The following is a 21,858-nucleotide window of genomic DNA, read 5'->3' as shown; positions in this document are numbered from 1 at the left end:
AACCGATCACAGTATCTTGCCAGCAGGAGCAGACTCGAGGGACTGTATAAAGAACACAGTGGCAAAATTGCTGCTATAAATCAGTGGCCCTCCGACACTTGGCGGGAGCTTAATGTTTTGGCAGTTTCTCTTTTGTGCGTAAGCCTCCAGTCCCATTAGCCGGCCTCTCTGTCAGCCTGGCTCACCGTAAAGCTCTTCCCATCTTCTTAAACAACACCCTGCAGACATTAATACGGGAACGAACCTGGAGGAAGGGGGCAGGGATGGAGCCCAGCCTATAAACCCAGAGTTGCACCTGCACCGGGCCCACCCCAGCATCACCCCGGCAAAGAATCGCCCATCAGGGGCGCGGACCAGGGTGCTCCGAATTCGAGCTCTGGCTGCAATACCAGATTCGTCCCAGAACCTTTGTTTACGTGCAGCTCTGGAAGAGGAGAAAGGGCCTTCCCCTGCCCACGCACATGTGGGAAGAGCTTTTGTGTCTGGAGTTTTGTTTTCAGAAACCAAGCTCTGTAAGAAAGTGTTAATATAAGGGTGGACCCGGCCGTGACTCATGAGCCATTTGCAGTTCACAGGCAGTTCAGCTGTAGCTCCTGAAGAATATATGGCTCAGTTTGCTTTCTGGATGTTTGCATCTGTACCCAGAAGGTCTTCAGTCAGTCCACAGCATCTCCAGGTAGAGGGCTTAGGGTAGCTCTTAATAGGTCAATCTAGGCAATCCTTGAGACGGTTTCAGTTTGCAACAGCTGGGCAGAAGTAGGCACCCTTGTCCGGCAGACATTACTGCAAAAGTGGGGTGCTGAAGATGACGGAGGTGGAACCCCCAGACACATTTGTGCCATGGATTGTGCAATGCACAGCTGAAGTTAACTCTTGTGCAGCCCAGTGTGCATTTTGCCCCCCTCCATCACTGCCAGTGAAAAGGTGGTGCTCTGTTTTGGCTCTGCTCCCAGACAGGGATGTGGAGGTTCATTCGGACTTGGATGTTCCCAGGTTCTTCAAATCTACCTAGATTCCCTGTCGAAATGACGCATTGCCTGATGGTTTCCCATACTGAGGCCTCAGACTCTCCATAAAGGAGCCCAAAGTAGGCTCCCAAAGTATCTGCCTGAAGAGCAGGACCTTGGGACCTGCGCAGAAGGGCTACAGAACTCAGGTCACTGCCGGGCTATGACCAGGTGTTCCCTTCCCAAGTGGAAGGACTTCCTTCTCCCCTACTCTTTTGTAAGTCGAGCATGTTGAAAAGGGGCGTCGTTTTCCTTCCCCCGTTTGGCCTGTAAAACACATGTACTCCCCCACTCACCTCTGGAGAGCACAAGCTCGTTGGAGTGTGCCCCACATTGCTAGGGTGGGGCTGCAGGTGCCTCCCAGCCCCTCACAAGTTGAAGGTCACTGCTGTAAAGGGCATGCAGACAGGCCGATGTGGAAGGCTCTAGGTCAGACGTGCAGAGCCTTTTTCAGCCCGGGGGCAAATTCTGCCTCATAGAAGAGCTATATTCTATTGATAGGCACAGTCCAAGGCAAAAACCGTTGCCAGAACCAACACACTGTGGCCTGAAGCTCTGACTGCTTGGGAGCCAGCCTCAGGAGAGCCGCTTCAGCCTTTAGGATGGGGGGGGGGGAATGTGCACAACGGCCAGAAAACCCACTAAACAATCACTAGTCGAGGGGAAGGGGAGGAGACTGGGACCATATGGGATCCCAGAAGAAGGTGCACTTCAGTGCTTAAGCCTGGTATTCTAAACCTCTCATTTAAGAGCTTTCCAACTTGAGGGGTGAGGGGTGGTGGGCATGTCGTGAGCGGAGCCGGCTGGAGCCGGGGGTCAGACTAGATGGCCCGGGAGGCCCCTTCTGCCTCGCTCTGTTTCTATGTTTTGAACTCTCATCGAAGCTATTTCAATACTCAAAGGTTCCTTTAAACTTTGACTTGGGGAAGCAATGCACAGTACCTGCAGACTTGTCTTTGGACTCCAAAGTGCTTGCGAGCTGTCGCTTGTCTGTACGGACCTTGCTACTGACACTTAGTCTTGGGCTTGGAGACAAGCAAGCCTGGCCTGCTTTGTTCCACCCTGCTGCCAACCCTGCAGAGAAACCGTAGCTCCGTTGATCTCCAATTAAGCGGCAGTTCAAGTGCAGACTTTCAGGCATTTCTGGTTAAGTAGTACATTAAATATGTTGCATGTTTTTGGCAAACAAATTAGATCCTTGTACTTAGCAATTCTGTAGCCCTTTGATAGTGTCTGAGAGGCCCTTGAATGCCAAGGACTTCTCCCCTTCCTCTGGACAATACATTCCTAGAGTGCAATGGTAATATCTTGGGTCCTTTTGCTGGGACGGGCAGATTGGCAATTGAAGTCAGATCTGCCAGGGTTCAAACATAACCCTTTGCATGTCAAAATAACAGTCAGAAGGCTCTCAAAATACTGCTGCAAATTGTATTTCCCTGTTGTCATGCCATCTTTCACTAGAACAAGCCAAGGTTGACAAACTATAAATATTTGCAAGGTATATTTATTATGAGCATCTTCAGTGATGTGGCAGATCCAGGTACCCCTTCGGAGAGCTTCAGCTGTGAAGCAGTATAGAAATGAAATATATAATAAAAAAAACCCTCTTGGACTTGGGAACTCTGAGACTTCAAACAGAAGCTAGTTGAGGTTTTGCTCCTGTAGACCTTTCCTTAGACACAGTTTCCCATGTAACTAGAAGGTCAGCTCGGTGTGGTAAAACAGAGCAACATTTAATAATTAGAGACAGCTTAAAATTGGGTTCAAATCAAGGACATTTTTATCATCAAAGACTCTTGGGAACTATCATGAAGTGAGCTGCACAAATATTAACCCTAAAATTGAAGCTGTTTTCCCACTTGGCATTTTACATTTCACATGCTTGTAATTTTCTACTGTAAAACATATTTAATTAATGTTATTAAATTCATTGACCACCCCGTAGCAGAGCTGGGGATCGCTCATAATAACATTAAAATCAGTCAAGCCAAGAAATCAATAAAACACATCTAACTGTACAAAATAAATAATGGCAGCGAGGATTTAAAAGTTATGAAAATCCAACTCATGGAAGAAAATATCGGAAAACTTCTATCGGCTAGAATGCATGCTTGATTTTAAAATGGCCCTTTTATGCCTTCTGTCTTGCCTTGGCAATGTTCACACGTTACAGACAGGAATCTCTGCAGTATTGATACTGTCTTGTGTGAAAGTGCAGAAAGGGTAAACTGGTCTCCTAGAAAACTCAGCTTTGCCTTTCTACCAGTGTGTGCTGGGGACGTGGCAGCTTCTCGGGGGCAGATGGAGCAAACTCCACAAACTTCTTTTCTTTTCTTTTCTTTTCTTTTCTTTTCTTTTCTTTTCTCCTTAAAGCTTCCTTTCCCCTCACAGGATTCAGGCTTCAACCTGTCACTGCCCCCAAACTGTTTTTACAGAAAAGATGTGGGGTAATTAGGATCTGCTTTGCAAACATTCTTGGCGGAATTAAGAGGCAATTGGCACAACTCTGCCAGTAATCCCTTTACAAGCCTTTATGAACACAACACAATCGGGTGTTTACAGATTTACTTATAGACCAGGAGTGTTAACAGGCCTGTAGGAAAAATCAGGTAATTGAGGCTTTTGTCTTTCAATGAGCCCCCATAGCTGTCAACTTTGCCTTTCCCTGCATTTCTTTCACTGTGTATTTTGACAAGGGCTTTTGTCCTATTGACAACAGCTGCGTGGGAGGTGAAGTTGCAGAGAACTTTCCCCCCTCCCCACCCCCACCTTTTAAATTCTTCTGCAGTTGACATTCTGTCGGGAAAGATTTCGGAATGCTAAGTTACGTTTGCCTCCTTTTATTGGTATTACTTTGGATGGTGCTGCTTCTCCATTTGGAAGAGTGCAATGCACTTTTTGTGGTCGCTGAAGAACCTGATTTGCCAAATAAAGAATTTAGAAGCCCAACCTGGGGATCCTCTTTGTCTTCTGGAGACCCACAGGGGCCATGTCTTCTCTTCATCGCTTGCTGCTGCCTTCGCCTTCCTCTCCAGTTCACCCACTTGTTCCTGCCTCCTCCACCACTATCTCTGCTTCTACATCTCCCCAAAATGTTTCCAGAACGCCTCCCCAGGAGGCATCAGTCAGAGCTTCACTCTCCCCTGCCCTGCCACCTGCCCTTTTAGATTACCCTCGGGGGAATGCCTGATATGTCCCCATGCAAGGGGCTGTGACTGGAGCTGCCAGTGCAGCTGCTTGGGCAGGAGCCAAGGCAGCCCTGGGTTCCAACCCAGAGCTCTTGCCTTGAGGGTGAGCGTGTCAGGAACGGCTCTTCTGCACCCAAGGGCCCTTGGCTCGCCGATGCCAAGCTGGTCGGCAGCGCGTTCTCCCACACAGACTGCAGATGCTTAAAAAGAAAGCTAGAACAGACTGAGTGGTTTACCTCTGTTCTTCCGAAATGATTCAAGAAATGGAAAATTTCTGTTCAGGGGTAAAGAAAGCTTCCCAGCTCACATTCAGTAAAAATGGTTTAAAAAGTTAATCATTTCCTCACATTTTTTGCCTTGTTTGGTTTTGGTTTTGCTTCCTACCTTTTGGTAAACCACCACTGCTTTCAAACGCTACCATTCTGTTCATTTTCACTTCCTGCTGCATCAGTACCAAAAAGCATGTGTAGGTGGGTAGATAGGTATGGGAAATTCTGACAGTATCTAATTCTCCTCTTCTCACATAAATAGGGATAGCTATTGATACATAGTAGAAATGTACTCTATATGTCCTGTTTTAAACAGGTGTTTAAAGTTAAATGTCATACTTCCTAGTGTCCCCAGGATGTCATCAAGCAGCTATATCCATCTGGAAGTGGTGATGGAAGTAAAATATTTTTTTTTTCCTATTCCCTTGGAAAGAAATTCATGTGCAGAGTGCCTTGGAAAATAAAAAAAAAAAAATCTCCAAAGGCTCACGGTATAGTTGGGCAACTTGTGACCCCCCCCCCCCCAGATGTTTTTGTACTCAATTCCCATCAGCCTTCGTATAACTAACAGCAAGTGATTCTGGGAGTTGTAGGCCAAAGAAGTCTGAAGGGCAACAAGCCACACATCTATGGGATGACTTCACTGCAAAGAAAAACTCTGGAGTGCACTAAAGTGTAATCTATGCACAGCACTTAATTGAACTGCTTAATCAGGGAGCAGATCAAGTCCCTGTCAGTCTTGCTTACATTACAAGATCCACATGAATGTGCTTTGCACCAAAGATTGCCTGCCTTTCACTCCAGATCTTGTGGATTAAAAAACAAAACATAAGTGTAAGCACAGTTAACAGTGTGCATGCTGGTTACACCACCAAAATATAACTTTAGATGAGTCTGGAAGTACGAAGAGTGAAATGGAAGCACAAATGAATGTTGGCAGGTTTTACTGGGAAATTGTGATGGAAGCAAGCCTCACAGGAGAACCAGGCTAGGTGTGAAAGACCCTTCTCTTTCCCAGCTTTTGCTAGTGTATTGATGGTGCAAAATCAAAAAAGAACTGCTTCATCTCTTTCTCTTGAACTTGCATGTAGGAGAACAGCCCTTTGTTTGCGACTGACAAGTGCTGTGATGCATTTGTCAGGGGATCTGTGATTCCCAGCTTAATGCAGAACCCCCCCTGTTGTTTGGAGGCTATTTTATGCCCATAGGAAAGACCAAATAGCTTCATTTTTATTTTGCAATGGTAATGCTTTCCCATCGCCAGCCAGTGAGATCTGTGCGTCTATAAACATTCCCAAGGTATCCATATCCTGCGATGTACGCGGCTGAAAACAGAAACATTCCATTTTCAAAGTCAGCAAGATGTGTACAATGTAGAAATGGCTTAAGTACACTTTTACTTCCTTCGCCTTGGCTTTTTAACTTCATACATAAATATTTTCAGAACTTTGAAAATTCTTAACTGCAAGAGAACAATCAAGGAAGGTAGCTTTTTCCTGCACAGAGAACCCAAGCGTTTCTCTCTGGGCGAACAAATGTTCTGAAGGCAGGTATTTAAGTTACGTGGCTGAAGCTAAGCAGGTCTGGACTTGGCAGGACAAGTGACTGTCTAGGAATCTCTTCTTGGAGGGAGAATAAGAGGCAAATGTGATCAACCAAACACTGGAAGTAGTTTTGCAATCCTTGTGCTCTCTGTCTTTATGTACCTTCCGCAAATATTCTGTTCTAGATACCAGATAGAACTGCTTGTTGATAGACCTAAGGTCCATACCTTTTACCTGCAGCAAACAATTTACATATTTTCACTATATATTAAGTGACGAATGTTGCTTTCTCATCCTGGGCTGTACATTGCAGAGGGCCTTGAAGTCCTCGCACCAGAAAGAGACTTCATGAGAATCTCTTGTCCCACTCAGTTTTCCTGCAGGCTCCATTATAACTGTGCCGATCATTCTGCTCACAGGCAAAGCACCAGGATGTCCATGGCCAAGCATGGTAGCTTCCCAGCTCACCACACTTCCTGGAAGTTCAGCCTTCCTCAGCAAATCATTTCCTTATAAAGCCAATGCTATTGCAGACACAAGTTGCATACAAATAAATCTGTATGTTGTCATTCCTTCAGCTCCTGCCTACCCATGAGACCATCAGTACAGTGCTGATAAAGTTTTTAGAGGTATTGTGTAAAGGTTGGGTGTAATTTCCATACCGTTTTATAATGAGTCTTTTTCTTTCTTTCTTTCTAATCTGCAGTGTGACAGCGAAAGTGACGTTGATGATAAGGTAAGGCTAAATATCCCTTCCTTTAAAAAAATACTTCTCTAAAAGCCTGAAAAGTAAGAGGAAAGTCAACATAAAACAATACTTTTCATCTACTTTGATGTCATACTTTAGAAATACTAATTGCTGGAGCCTTAAATGCGTTGGTTCAGGTACACAGGATGTCTTTCATCTCTGGCTTCACTGTGCGCAGGATTCGTTGTTGCTAACGTGATCTATCTTTTGATGAATGTGCCATGATCAGAAGAACGTTCAAGTACTATGTTGCACTCCTATTGTCTTATTTTGGAGAAAGGCTTCCCTCAGTAACTGCTTGAAAGGCAATATTTTATTTATAATGACTTTTGAACATGTCAGTTTTGTAATGGACTTGGAAGATGTACAACCAGTAACCTATCTATGCAGATAATGCTGTAGCTGTCAGAGTATATTTTGGCTTTCTGCAAACATATCTATCATGCAGCAATGATTTTTCTGACCTTTTTGCTTGATACTCCCATTAGTCATTGGGAGATTTCAGTCAGATGTTCGCAATACACCGAGTTGCATGTATGGATTCTTCTTGCAAGCCGGTGACTTCCACTAGCATGGAAACCTTTCATTTGTGGAAGATGCAAGTTTAATTAATACCACTTCGTTCCAAAGCGCTCCCACGGAATGTGATGGGACCACTCACTGTGTTGCACTGCGAACTACAGCCTGAGGTTCTGTTAAAAGAACATTTTTGTGGCCTTTGCAGACTGCTCACAAGGCCTGCAGGGTATCAGTCTTTGGTTCAGTTTTGGCATGCGCCCTCGCTGAAATTGGGTAGCACAGTTCAGGCACCTCTGCAAAGCTCGCCTGAATAACTCTTGCCTTCCATTGCACCTGGAAAGATTGTGTGTGTGATGGGTAACTGCACCCATGTTGTTGTTGTTCTCAGTATTGGAGCAAATCCAATCCTCTGGGGGTCCGAGTCCAGCATTCTGGAATTCCCCTGGCTGCTTCCCATTTCCTACAACTGCCCAATCGGTTGGAGGTTCCCCGAATTTTGTGCAGTCCCCCCCCCCCGCCCCGCATTCTAGTAGGCTTACATGCTTCTAAAGTTTTGGTACTGGCTGTAAGGGCATTAAGCTAAAATTGGCTGGTGCTTTACTTCTCTGTGCCCCATTTGGCCATTCCACAAGAGCGTCTCCAGAATGGAGTTTGGTTCCTGCACTAAAGGAGTTTCTGCTCCCCTGCATTCATATGCTTGTAACTAGTGTGGCAATAACCAGTAGTAAAACTAAAGACTTTCTCATGGACCTGTTTATCCCTCATAGAACCCGCAGCAGTTGCTTCTCAAGCATAAACAACCAAGAAAGCCGATGCCATGATGCATTTGTCAGACTTTAAGACAGGGTGAAAATATTGTAAATAAATGATTTCGATATCACCTTTCAGGCTGGATTTCAGTTAAGCTGAGGATGGATGGCATTGGGCTCCATAATCCTCCAAATCTCTTTAGAGTTTTAGTTTGCACTCTTAAATAGACTGGGCGCATTCCAGAGCAAGCTGGGTTGATTCAATCCCAGGTGTTTCTTGAGTTTCTGTGGGTTTTTTGGTGATGCATTCACTCAAAATCCTTTAAACCCAATTGATTTCAATGCAATGTGAGCGTTCCCAACTTTCTATGGATCACGCCCCACCTTAGTAATTGCCAATGTCAGAGATCATTTCGAATGTTCAGTTGATGAAACCCCCATGGATTCCTTGGTTATCCATAAAAAGGTAATAAAAATTTGCCTAAACACTGAGGTATCAAAGTTTTGAAATGCAAATCATTAAAGACAAGAGGATGCAGTCATTCTGCGCAGCGCCAGATTTAGGTTTGGTTTGCCACTTATCTTACAGATGTATACAAACATTTAACTTTATCTTTGCCAAGATCACAAAAGGTAAAAGAACTGCACATTCAGGAAAGCTCGTTCTAGCAAAGCCACAAGGCCTGCCACTGTCTTCTCTTGTTGAATGTTTACATTTGCCAAACATCTATAATTGCTCCAGACATTCAAGTCTTGTTGAATGTTTCCATTTGCCCCAAATAAAACTGCATTATTGTTGTTTTGCCTATGCGCTGTGAGAACAAAGGTTGGCTTAAGCAACAAAGGCCTGTGCAGTAGAGAGCTGGGACTTATTTTAGTTTGGGGGCTTTACAGTCAAGGTGGAAGGATTGTGTCCTGTTGGCTGAGTCAAAATAGGATTGGGGAGGGGGTGGGCTCAAATTCACCTGTTGCATGCACAGGTGCATACCCCATAATGCACCTGTGAGAAGCTCTGTAGGTACATCACTGGGACTCCCAGTACCCACAGTAGACCAAATACCCCCATCACCATCTCCCAGCAACTTCCCTTTGTTAGTTTCCCCACTACTTTATGAAAATATCCTACAAGGTCGCCAGGAAAGTCCTCTGCAGTCTGGGCCCTTGCTTCATGCATGACTCTTCCTGTGCATTGAAAACTTCTGATGAACTTTTCCTCCAAAGCCTTCCTGTCACTACAATGAAGGTAAGATGCTGCTCAGAGACAGGGCCTTCTAGTCATGGCCCCCGTTTCTGGAATGCGCTCACTAGAGAGGTTCACCCAGAGCCCACTTTGCAATCTTTAACATGCCAGGCGAAATATGCCAGACTCCTAAAGATTCACTTTGGCTCTGCTGCTTTTATTTCTGTCAGGTTCCATTGTTTGCTTTTTGTGTTTCGATTGCTTTTACTTGACTGTGCAATTCTGTTGTGAATAGCTCTGGATGCAATTGGTTGAAGGACACTATAGAAATGCTTAAAATAAACAGAGATGTGATACAGAAGTGCTTAAATAAGGTTCTCCGTAATACACAACACAATAAGAACAAATTTACACAGCCACATCAACAAGAGATGAATTCTAAATAAACAGAGTGCTAAAAGCAGCACCCAGCATTAGTCACTCATTTAAAAGCCCCGGAGAATTAAAAGATTTTAACTTGTCATCTAAATGAGAAATGTTGGGGTTTGCCAAACATCTTAGTAGATGTTTCGTAGAGATGACAAACACCAGCAGGACTTGGTGTGCTGCACAAGTGGCCAACCTGGCAGAGTTAAAGTTGACTTAGTGAGATGTTTTCTCTCTTCTTGTTGTTCTTTACAGAGTGTATTTCAGGTTTTTCTCTGCCCTGCCTAGACTTGTGCTAACAGAGGGTGGTGCTACATGGGTGAACAAGGTGGAACTCAATTCCCTCGTATTATTTCTGACGCGGGAATCACAGTATTTTTTGCATTTGCCCAATCAAAGAAGGCAAAAAAGCAATCATTTAGAAAAACTACTTAAAAGATCTGCCAGTCAACGCTCGGATGAAGTTGTAAGTGACATGTAGTTTTCGTATACAGCTATGCTATTAATGATTATCTAAATTACACTGGGTAGACCCAGCTAGCAGCATTACATTTGAGACTGACGTTTGTTAGATTAGGTTTGACTTCACCTTGTAGTGAAGAAATTGAAATCTGAACAACATTGATTAGCTTTCAGAATATGGGGTCTGAGGTTGTGTTCAGAGGAAGCTGTATCACATAGGGCTGGTAACCCAACTGTCCTTCTCTGCAAAGAGAAGAATATTATATCATTCGGTGAAGATAATATCTGAGAGAGAAACAAAGAGAAGGGTGTTATGTTTCTTTGCAACTTATGCGCTAACCACAACAAGCCAGAGAGAGAGAGAGAGCAAGAGAGCGCATGCCTTTGTGTCTTTTCTTTGTATTTCTTCCTTGATCTGTAAAGACATGAAAAAGGCACCAGTTTCATTAAATAGACCTCTGCCTCTAAACAGGACTGTATTTGATGACAGCAAATGTTGGGAGCTGAGGTTCCTCCTCCACAGACCTTTTCTTTGCAAAATGCTCTTTATTGACCAAAACGCAAAAGACCCAGAATGAATCTCTAAGCGTGCACAGAGCAGTTGGTTGAACCCCATCTAGCATTCACCTCCAGGAGCTCTGCTTATGAGCATGCCTGGGCCCCATTCCTTTGGGAGGAGCCTTCTGAAAGCCTCCTTTTCACATGCGCATCCTCCAACTGGGCTGCCCTCCTCTGGTGGCAAGGAGCCATGAGGTTAAGAGCCGTGTCTGCCTCTCCCTGCTCCAAGTCCCCTCCCTCAAACTGTACATTTTGGTTGTTCCCAGAGACCACCTGCCCACCTGGGGAGTCTGACCTTGAGATAAGCATCTCCGCTTCTCTCATCTCAGTGTCGCAGCATAGCCTACCTTCCCAGGCTTCCTCCTGGTCCTTTCCTCCTCCTCCTCCTTCTTCCCCCTTCCAATTCTTCTGAATCCCACCCAGCAGCCCTTGAGGACATGCCGCCAAAGCAGCCGCCTTTCTCACTCCCAGCAGTAAAGACAGATGCATGCATTGCAACCTGGCTTCCTGGTCGGTCTGAGACCTGGCCTCAGGCCCTGGACACAAGTGTTGCCAATACCTTGCCTCAAGTGCCCCTGCTCTCGGCCACGCAGTGTACTTACCGTGTTCTTGGGAACCTTCGGAAATGCTATCTCCAGGTCGAGGCTCAATGTTTACGAAGAAGACCAATGTAGTCTTGCAGACTGTGGGTGTCTACCTCCCATTACACAGCACAGCCAAACCATCCCATGATTCTTCTTACCCTCAGAGTGCCCCTTATCTTTTCTTAGTCCTGGGATAGCAAGTCTGGGATAGCAAGCCCACAAACATTCATGGTTGCTTGGACAGTAGCTATGCTCAGAGAATGGACTCATAGTTTTGGTGCTAAGTTTTTATTCTCCTTGACCATCACGTCATACCTCTTGACAAATATGCACTTATATTCAATCCCTACATTTTTATTTAAGAAAATAAAAGAGAATAATGTAAGGAAAAACAGATGAACGTTCTTGAGTTTGAGAGACCCCAAGTATCCCCCATAAGGTCTGTAACAAAATTCTGGGTGCATTTGCATTTATGTTGCATTTGTCAAAGGCCATGGAGCCTGTGATAGAACCAACACAGGGCTGGACAGTGTAAACAATAGGATATTTTTTATCTTAAATTTCATTTTGGTGTGTTTTGCTTTGTTTTTGCAGGGAGAAAAGGATAGGGGTCCCAATTTATATTGGACTACCTTCAGTAATGCCAGCAGTGGGGGTCGCATTACTCTGATGGCCCATAAACATTGCTACTGAAAATATATACTTCCTTTACTAGCTACAACAGCATTAACAGATAGCAATTACCCTTCATTTTCAGGAACTATAAAGTCTCCATTAATTCAAGATTTATGTAGTTATAGCATTTAGCACAGGAATAACACCACAGAGAATTGGTTTATACACATGTAATGAGAGAGCTTATGGCATACTTTAGTGAACATTAACATAATAGAGTAATATAAACCATCAACAGTTCCTCTTATTGTCTCTTACCTGCTTTAGCGTTCTGATGAAAAGTGGTGAGCAGCTTGGTAATGTGCTCCGTTAAACGGCATTCTGCAAAAGCCAAAAGTCAAGTTGCGTAAAACAAGGGAGTGACTAATTCCTTCCCATCATTATTCCAAAATGTTGCTGAGACTTTTGCTAATAACAATGTTTGGAACACTATTAACTATGAAATGTGGGATGGGGGAGGGGAAGAACCGATTACCTTCTTTCAAAGTAACTCAGCATTCCTGTGCTTTCATTCTTGTGCTCCCAACTGCTGCGAGTGAAATTATGGGTTGTCAGTTTAATTGTATGGACCCAGAGCATAAGCCAGCTCTACAAATCAAGGGTTAGATATCAGGCGTTTCTTCATTTACTAAATAAGACATTGAGGAGAGAGGGGTACGGGTGCAAATGACATTGTGTTTCTAAGTTAATTAAATGTTCGCTGTGTATTTATGCTGTGGTTCAATTTTGTGTTCTAATGATGGCAGGAGAAAGTGGAAAGCCTTAAATAGCTAAGATCTGGAGCTGGAATGAAAAATGGAGTGGATTTTGTACAGTGCTTTCCACCAAAAAGTAGACTTACTAATCTCTTGGTAAAGAGAAGGAGCTACCCAGACGCGGGATCCACGGAGTGTCCCTGCCTTGTTTGGCTCAATAGAGGCATTCAGGAGCTGTCATGCTTGGTCCCAAACAAGCCTTACTTTGCTTAACTCTGAGTTGTTCTGTCATCCAAACCACGTCATAGATCTGTCTGGCTGAGATCATTTAAACCTGTTAGACTGATCGGCCACAGTCCCCCGGCTTTTAGGAAGCTATGCTTTCCGGCCCCATTTGCAGGTGACAGCAGCTAAAACGGGGACTTTCTGCAGGGAAAGCACTGAAATATTATCTACAATAAAAAGAATAGAGGATTTTTTTCAGAACAGTTGTCTTTTTCTCATATGCAAATCTTGCAGATCTGACTGATTCATCAATTAATTGGCTAAAACTCTTATGATTAATTTACTAAGATTGCTTTAATTGAATAGCCATTCAACTTTAAAGCAGTCTCTAGGCCATGAGCTGCCAGTGCTCTGTCAGGGTAGCATGGAAGCACTTTTTTCTTGCAGAAAGTGATCATTTTCCCCAGTGGCACAGGCTCCAAATTAGATTCCAAAAACAATCTTTCGCCCATCAAAAGCAAGCTCCAGGCCTCTTTGCTTTTCAGGGCCTTGCCATTCTTCCTTTATTTTATAACTTCTTCTCTGTTGTCTTTGGATCCCAAGCCTTCATGATGTCAGCTGCCATTGACACAAGAATGAGCTACAGGGAAGAGCTGTTCCTCTGCAAGGGAGCACTGGTTCGAGTTCTGTCATCTCCAAGCAAGGCTGGGGAAAATTGCCTGTGTAGCACTTTGATTGGCGATGGTCGAATAGTGAGCTGGAGGCGACACAGTGAGGCAGTTTCATTATCTGAGGGTACTCGAAAGCAGTGGTTTTCAGCCACTGGTCCGTGGACTGGTGCCAGTCCTCAGGAGACTTCCTGCTGGTGCATGTAAAAGCCCTGAAGAGGGAGCCCTTGCGGGTGGTGCAGCAAAATTTCAGCTGCATTTGATTACATTTAATTTCAATATTTGATTAGCATTGTTACTGCCAGGTTTCTGGTTATTTTAGATACATTTGGTATTATATTTAAAAACAAATACACAAAACATTATATTACGTATATAATGTTTTTTATTTCTTCCTCAGCGGTCCTCGGGGGAAAAAAATTATTTTCACTGGTCTCCAGCTGTAAAAAGGTTGAAAACCACTGCTCTAAAGAACACCGTTTCTCTAGATTTCATGTTTGTGCTTGAAGAGTAAAGCACATGCCCTGCTTCTTGCAGGCACCTTGGTAGGCATTTCCTGGTCTCTGATTTCTCTAACTGATGTGTGCTTGGTTTTAGTGCCGTGCCACCACACAAAAGGAAGGAATCACACACTGTTCTGGCATATGGTCCTCCTGAATAGGGCAGACTTACTGGCTCCTAAAGATTAAAAAGTTGAGAACCAGGAGACATTAGTGGAAGGAAGAAACAACAAGAGTTAGGAAACGGGCATCTGTTTAATGCCCGGATAAAGGTAGATGGTTTAATAATGAAAAGGGTTTGGCTTGGCAGAGACGACCGTGTATCAGTACTGAACATAAATCTCTTTTCTTTGCTTCACAGTCGCAGTACTATGTTTAGAATACCACCGTGGCCTTTTAGCGACAAAAAGCCTGTAAACAAGAGGGCCATATTACTACAATCACTGGGAAATAGCAGTGTGCTCTCTGGGAACAGATGCAGTTTGCAAGCATGATTGAATGGGAAAATGTAAGCTTAGCCATGATGGTCTTGTTCTGAAGAGAGCCTATAGTTTAGGGGTGAGTAACATATTTGGCCTGGATGAGGGCCTTCTGTTCTATCCTTGATGTTTCTGGCGAAAAGCTCTTGGGAAGTAGAGTGGGAAGGAACTGAGTCAGGTGTGCTGTCCAGGGCTGGATGGAGACACTAGTCCGCAGCCATTGTTTTCATTGGCCAGTGACTCTCTTCTTTGCTGAACCCAAGTTTGAGAGAGGATTGACTGCCCTCACGATACATCTGTCAGTGGGAGAGGTGAATGCATCGTGAGATGAGGCATTCAAAAGCAGAGGAACAACAGTGGGAAAAGTTCTTAAGAACTTTCTGAAGGCATCTGGTTGACCTCTGTGAAAATGACTGTGCTGTGAAGAAACACAGAACTTTGGTTTTACCAGTGTGACTTCTGGGGAGCTTTGTCCAGCAAATTCCAAGCTGTCAGTCATGCAGTTGACATGATATGTGAGGTCCACGGGACAGTAAGCAATGGCATAAGGCACAGTATGGTATGCATGCATTCAGTTCAGCAGAGACTGACTTCTACAATGTGTTGACATTAATATTTCACTAAATAGCACTTCTCTCTGTATAACCATGTTGCTGTTACTTTGCTGTTGAGAGAAGAGGAACCATTGCATCAACCACCCGATCAATAATCCACTGTTGTTGCTTTTTTAATGCCTCTAACTACATCTGCACATGATGAAGAGGAGCTGCCAGCAGGATCAATAAAGCAGATTTGAAAAAAGCCCATAAGCTTATATTTATGTGACAGGCCCATGTTCCTGGGGTTTGCCTTATCAGCTTTCACACTCATCCGTCTGTGTGGGTATATACGCACACCGATGTAATGTGTGCCTCTTTTATAAAAGAGGTAAAAAAAAATAAGGCGTGGAAAACAGGAGTAAGACAAGCAAGTTCAACTGAAGCAGCTGCTTGCATGCAGAGGTTCTGGGACTGAGCCCTGGTAACTGTTTTACCACATAGTATGACTGTCCGTATTGTGAGATTTGTGACAAATAAAATTATAGCAGCTTCCTGATCTAGGATCAAGTCCTTATATGCTATGAGTATCAGTTAACCTTTGAAGTAGGGCTGGTCAGAGTGTTCTTCAAAGAAGTCGTGTAAGGTGAATTCGGGGCATGAAAGCGCCTCCCTTTTCAGCATTCATGGATGACGATTTTGGGGGTAGAGGTGAAGCTCACTGTCACACCCCCTAAGTGTTGTCAGCTACCATTTGTTCTTCCCCAGAATGCCACCAATCAATGCTGCATCATAGCTTCTTAGCCATGGGTGCTCCCAGTATGGGACCCCGCTCTCTGCCAAAGGTATTTCAGCCCAGTTTCTTGGATTGGTTTTTTTAAACTCTGTAGCTCATTTAACAAGAAAGGGAGCTGAAAGAAAATATCCTCCTTCCACCAAGTCCCAAACCTACACTGGTTTTCAGTCTTCATATGTTGTAACAACAATTTATCTCTTAACTTTCTTATATAACCTGTGCTCTGAAGCCCACTGTCTTTCCACCGATTATGATTAACCAGTCCTTGGCACAGGTAATGAAAGCAGCCATATATTGCTTCTCCTCCATTTCTTTTTCCTTGTCTTCCCTGTGCTGAAACCTAAGCAGGAAGTCCACGAAGTGAGGAATCTGTCCTCTTGTATTGTGTAAAGTGCCATCGTACAGATGGCACGATAGAACTAAGATAAACCAGTAAGGAGCTGAAAGGACATTAATAGATCCAGTGGACCCTAAAATAAAACAACCATGCACATGGGGAGATATGCAGTTAACAAGTCCTGGAATCCCTCTGCCCATTTTTGAAAGAAGTTTCTTCACTGGCACCCTCAGCTTTCCTTTCAGGCCCATCTCACTAGGCTTCCGGTGTACCTGTGTGTCAGAACTAGTTGGAGGTCTTTTGCCTAAATCTTTGGCAGCAGCTGACTTAATTTGTGGCTTACTGCTCCTGACAGTTTATTGGGGAAGCAAAGCATGCCTTCATCTCCAATAATAAACAGCCCACCCGCAGATACTTTGACAGAGTTAATGGTTTTTATACAAAAATGGACAGACTTAATGTTTCGGCTGTAGCAATCATCAGTTCTGATCTCCTTAATGAAATTAGATTAAGTGCACCTGGGAAAATGCTGAGACGGCACATTGCCTTCATCACCTCCTTTAATTTAAAACCAATTTGCGGGGAAAATATTCTCTGAAGCTGAGGGATGCAGCATGAGAGGAAGGGAGGGAAAGGGGGAAAGGGGGATTTAAAAATCTATCTGGGTAGCTGCTGGCACTTTTAATTCCTTTTCCCACTGACAATGTGAAATATTAAGTCTCAAGAAAGGAGACTTTAAAGATGTTCTCACTGACTCTTCCTCTGCTTTTCTTAAAGAGGAAAGAAATACTTTTAAAATCGTGTCCAAGAAAACAATCCTTATTTATTATTTATATTCCGCTTTTTTCTTATAACAAACTCAGTGGCTTCATCCTTCTCCTCCTGCTGCTCTCAGTCTTATCCCCATGACAACAACCCTGTGAGGTAGGTCAGGCTGTGAGTTTGTGACTGACCCAAAGTTGCCCAGTGGGCTCCATGGCTGAGCAGGGACTAGAATCCAGATTGGCTGAGTCTCAGTCCCACGCTCTTCACCACTACAGCACACTGGCTTTCAGTCCTTCTGTCTATATATATCATTTTGTTTATTCATATTCTAGCTAAAAGGCAGAAACTGAAGATTCATTATTGGGGTGCAACTGGCTGGTGATGCAATCCCTTAAAACCAGTCAGTTTAATTTTCTTGTCCGAGTCTCCTCTTTCCAGGCTGAGAGCTGGTGCTCAGAGTGCATGGGGATGGGGACACGTATCAACAGGACCAGCCTCAGGGCAAGAGGACATGCTTTGAATTCAAAAGAGCTCAGTTACCCGAAAGAGCAAATTCCCAGCAGTTGTGAGATGCAGGCAATGCTGACCTGCCCTCTTCCTCCAGTTGGTAGCCTGGATTGAGCCCAGTGTGTCCAAGCATCACCGCTGCCCAGTGGGCATTCAGCCGTGTGATACTCAGAGCAGCCTCTGGCCAATGTATTGCAGTTTCCCATCAGTGCACTGCAGTGGTGTTACACATAAATTGTCCTGCCTTGTCTTGCCTGAAAGATGGTGCATGGGATCTTGAGCAGTCTTATTCTGGTGTTTCCTGAACATGATAGAAAAGTTACTCCAGCAGCAGAATATTTTAAGCTTGTGGGCCATTTGAAGGGTCTTTCCTTCATATCAATCAGCCGGTTTGATGACCATGGAAGTCCTCTTGTAAGACGGCTGAGTCGGCATCACCATCTTTTGGTTTATGCTGTCAGAACTAGTTCTGTTCATTTAGGCTGCTGCTTTCAGCCGTGTTGGAAGCAGATTTTTAAAACTTTTAATGTATCTGCTGTCCTACTGCGTAGGACTTTTTAAAATCGATGATTGCAGACTGCTTTGAGTGTCATTTTCTTGGTGGAAGGACAGGGTGCAAATCCCATCAGGTGCCGTGCCACAATTTAAGCCGTTTTGGGCACACCCTGCCTAGAATGTGTGCTCATTTCCTTGTCACCCAGCAAATGTTTATGCTTATCCAAGACTCCTTTTACCCATGCTAACTTATTGAATCCGAATCTGGCAGCCAGTTTGCACCAGGAACCTCAGAGGTCGCCTTGCGCTGAGTCGGTCAGTCCATTTGTCCCTTTAGCTCCCTGTTGACCGGCAGCATCCCTGACATTTGAGACCCGAGGCTTTCCCAGCCCCACCTGGAGATGAGAGGGAATGAACCTGGAACCTCTCGTGTTCAGTGAGGGTGCTCCTCCATTAAGCCCATCTCCCTTTCCTCTTACGGGGCCTTTCCTTTGGCAGAAGCATGCCTGCCACCACACTGAAGCCATAACAACTCGGCACTTGCCATCTCCTGCCCAAGTACCTGGCAACACGTTCGCCATCTGCAGCGTGTTGGTCTCCTGGCAGAATGCTGATGCTCACTGCACACCTGAGGCAGGGTTAACGGTGCTCTGAGAAAGGAAGGCGCGTGAGGAGTGAATCGTGGAGACTTTGTGCCTACAGCCACATTGGTTCTGCCGCTCCTCAGAGCAATGGATGGGGTGACACGGTGGGAAGTCCTCTCTCACTCCCTGGTCTGGTGCGCAAATTCCTGGAAGGGAGGTAAGCCACAGTGGCCTGTCCTTCTGCTTCCCCACCCCAGAGTGCGTCTGCTGATGAGATTAGCGTAATCTTCCGGACCAGCCAGCATGCCCAGTTGCCGTGGATGACAATCCAGAATCCAGAACCCGGCTTGGCTCTGTTCTCACAACCCAGCAAGCCTTTCCGCTGAGAGTAGATGTACAAATCCCCCAGCATGCAACTGGGGGATTTGCAGTGTGTGTGTGTGTGTGTGTGTGTGTATTTGCACACTCACAAATCACATATATCTTTAGCTCTCTCAGCAGGCGATGCATATTGGAGTGGGACCTATAAGCTTATCCTTAGCCCATGAAGGATTGGGTATCTTGGTCTTGGTTCAGATAAAATCTCATAATGCATACTTATTTTCATTGGAGTATATAGCAATTCAGACATGTTTTCACAGAACGTGTTCTTAAATACTTACATTAGATAGTCCTTAGTCCTTCTTGGCACTGGTGCAAAGTTTGTGTTTTGTCTTTCTGAATGAAATAAAGTCGGAGAACCTTAGTAACAAAGGATCCCGTGTCAAAGCAGGACAGCTCTGAGGTCTACTTAAACTGACAGTGTCACTTTAAAAAGCACTGTATTTATATTACCTTTTCACCATAAAGTTACCCAAAAGTTTCTCTTTAAGAATAACAAGTTTGATTGAATTTAGAGGGTTATAAAACATTCATGGTGCTGCATGATCCATACAGCATTGCCCAAAAAGCTGGAGGGAGCCAAATAAAATGCTGGGTTAGGTTAGAAGTAAATTTTGTTTGGAGCTCTGAGCCGACATGTTGTTTTACAAAGAGTCACACACAGAGATCTGTATGTAACAGTTTTTCTGCAGGGTTTTTATTTTATTTTATTTTTACAGCAACCTAGTCAGCCAGGCTGCAGGGATCAGAAATAGTTGCTGGCCACATCCTGATTTATTTGACAGTCTCCGTAATAAAGTAACTATTTGTCTAACTCTTCCTGATTAGTCTGAAGCATTCTGCCAAGACTAAGAAGATTGACTAGTCAGGAAACCATGGCTATTTTGGCTTTTAGAAGGCCTGTGATATTTGCAAACTTAAAAAATATTATTAATTTTAGCATTTCAGAAATAATTCACTGCTGTGATGTGGACATTTTCCACACCACCAACAAAGTCTATTACAGACAGATTTACCCTCCAAAAAAAAGACAACTCAGGAAAAAACCTCACTCTATTGCTTGCAGATGTATCCTGTAAAAATAATTGTTTTTCACTGGATTTTAATGTTTCTTCGACTTTGTAAACATAATGCCTAAGTGGTTTTATTCAATAAACGTGACCCATGCTGTAATTGCTTGCATATTGGCAGTCTCTTAAATAAGGAGCAGATTTTGACCAAACCCCTGCATAGCATTGAAGTTTCTTAGGTTACTGCCTTTGAGGTAAGCAAGAGATGGCAAGGAACCCTTGCTTTTAAAAATAAGAGCCATGGCTTCAGAAATTAAGACAAATGAGCTAGTTCACTTCAATTAGTGGACAGCATGCCTTTGGGCGAGGCGACTTTCCGCCTGCTCCCTCCTCTCTCCAGTCTAAAGTTTCAAAGACATTTTGCTTAGGAGTGTTAACTGTTTCCCAATAGCTGTTAGGTCCCTTACCTGTGCCTTTCTACCACACGTGCTAAGATTTACTCCAGACTATCCTATACACACTTCCTCAGAAGTTATTATTTTCACTCCGTTACATGTATACCTTGCCTTTCTTCCCCTTGCAAGGAACCCAATGTGACTGAGAAGATTCGCCCCTTCTCTGTTTGATCCTCGCAGCAACAGCCCTGCGAAGTAGGGAGGGCTGAGAGTCTTTCAGTCCTTAAGCCGCCCTGTGAGCTTCATGGCCGAGTGGGGACTGAAAGCCAGATCTCCTGAGTCCCACCCCAACACTCTAACCACTGCACCTTACTGGCTTTCAAAATTAGGCCCGTTCAGATGCATGGCTCTGCTCTCCAAGAGCTTGCAGCTAACATCCCTTCGACTCTGTTTGAACGAACCTACGCGAGGTCTTCATTTTGTGAAATGTCCTTTAGTTTTTAGTAAACAGAACACAGTCACTCCGTGTTCATGATGAGAACAAAGGGATGTCTCTTCCTTTTACTTCAGTCTCTTGTTGTTGTTTTTGCATGTTTGAAAGCCTGAGCATTAGAAAGTACTCAGATGAGGCTAAAGAACAAAAGCAAAAGCTCTCCAAAACTATAATGGTTTAGGGGGAGAGAATATCTTGTGGCATTACGCTTAGGCAAAATGTCATATGAGAAAAACAAGCCCTGAAAGAACAGCAACATAACACTAATTAGATATTGCTTGTCAAGTAAGAAGATGAGTTGCAATGCAGAAAAAAGAAAGAAAGAAAACTCCTATAAAGCTGAAGTTCAAAAACAAACAAACAGAAACCACATGGATACTCATTCCTGCACGAGATGCCTTTGGTAGAGCTCTCAGTAGAAGGATTAAGCCCAAACGCATTACAGATTGCCTTGGCAGGTTCTCAAGGGTGCCGTGGGAGAAATAGCTGCCCACCATTTTCTTTATCCTCTTTGTTCCTAAAAGCTTGGTTGCATCAGGGTCAGGGCCATCTTGAATAGCCGGAGCTGGAGGCACTCCACATCCTGCCAGTGGAGACCTTGACTCTACGAGGCATGGATACTTCCATCCCTTCTCCTTCCATCAGGCCAAAATCTTACATGCTTTTGCAGTGCTGGGGAAGAGAAGGGTCGCTTTCACTGTTCGTGAAGGCCCTCTTTTTAAGGCTTTGCTTTTCTTTCATTACTGGATTTGTGTGTGCACGTGGGATAGAGCCCTGTCTCAGCCGGGGAGCAGTGCCCTTCCCTGGAATGCCCAGGGCTCTCCTGGAGCCCCCTGGCTCTGCCTCTCGGCCTCCCAAAACCTGGAGCCAGAGCTGCCCAATCCAGCCCCAGCCCACCTTCTGAACTCCATCTGCCATGGGTCTTTTCCCCCAAAAAAACATACTCTTTCCTAGCTTGACTGCTGCAGCATTCCAGGCTTGGTCTTCTTCCAGCCCTTTTTCTACCAGCAAGGAACTTTCCAAGGTTGGAGGATCAAGCTGTTGGGAACCTGAAGCTGCTGGACTGCAGAAGCAGAAGCTTTG

At 44.4% G+C, this 21,858-nt stretch overlaps 1 protein-coding gene across 24 annotated transcripts in view; it reads left to right on the top strand.

The window, feature by feature from the left end:
* FBRSL1 (fibrosin like 1) overlaps window positions 1-21,858 on the top strand; it is a 679,964-nt gene that overhangs the window by 435,178 nt on the left and 222,928 nt on the right. For all 24 annotated transcript variants that reach the window (XM_044440562.1, XM_044440561.1, XM_044440551.1 and 21 more), the window contains one exon: window positions 6,715-6,744. In XM_044440562.1, coding sequence (XP_044296497.1) covers window positions 6,715-6,744 — 30 coding nt within the window. The remainder of the gene's footprint in view (window positions 1-6,714; window positions 6,745-21,858) is intronic.

This window comes from Varanus komodoensis, unplaced genomic scaffold, assembly GCF_004798865.1.
Source record: "Varanus komodoensis strain SLA01 unplaced genomic scaffold, ASM479886v1 scaffold38, whole genome shotgun sequence".
Lineage (NCBI taxonomy): Eukaryota > Metazoa > Chordata > Lepidosauria > Squamata > Varanidae > Varanus > Varanus komodoensis.
This window is presented reverse-complemented; position numbering and strand designations above follow the sequence as displayed.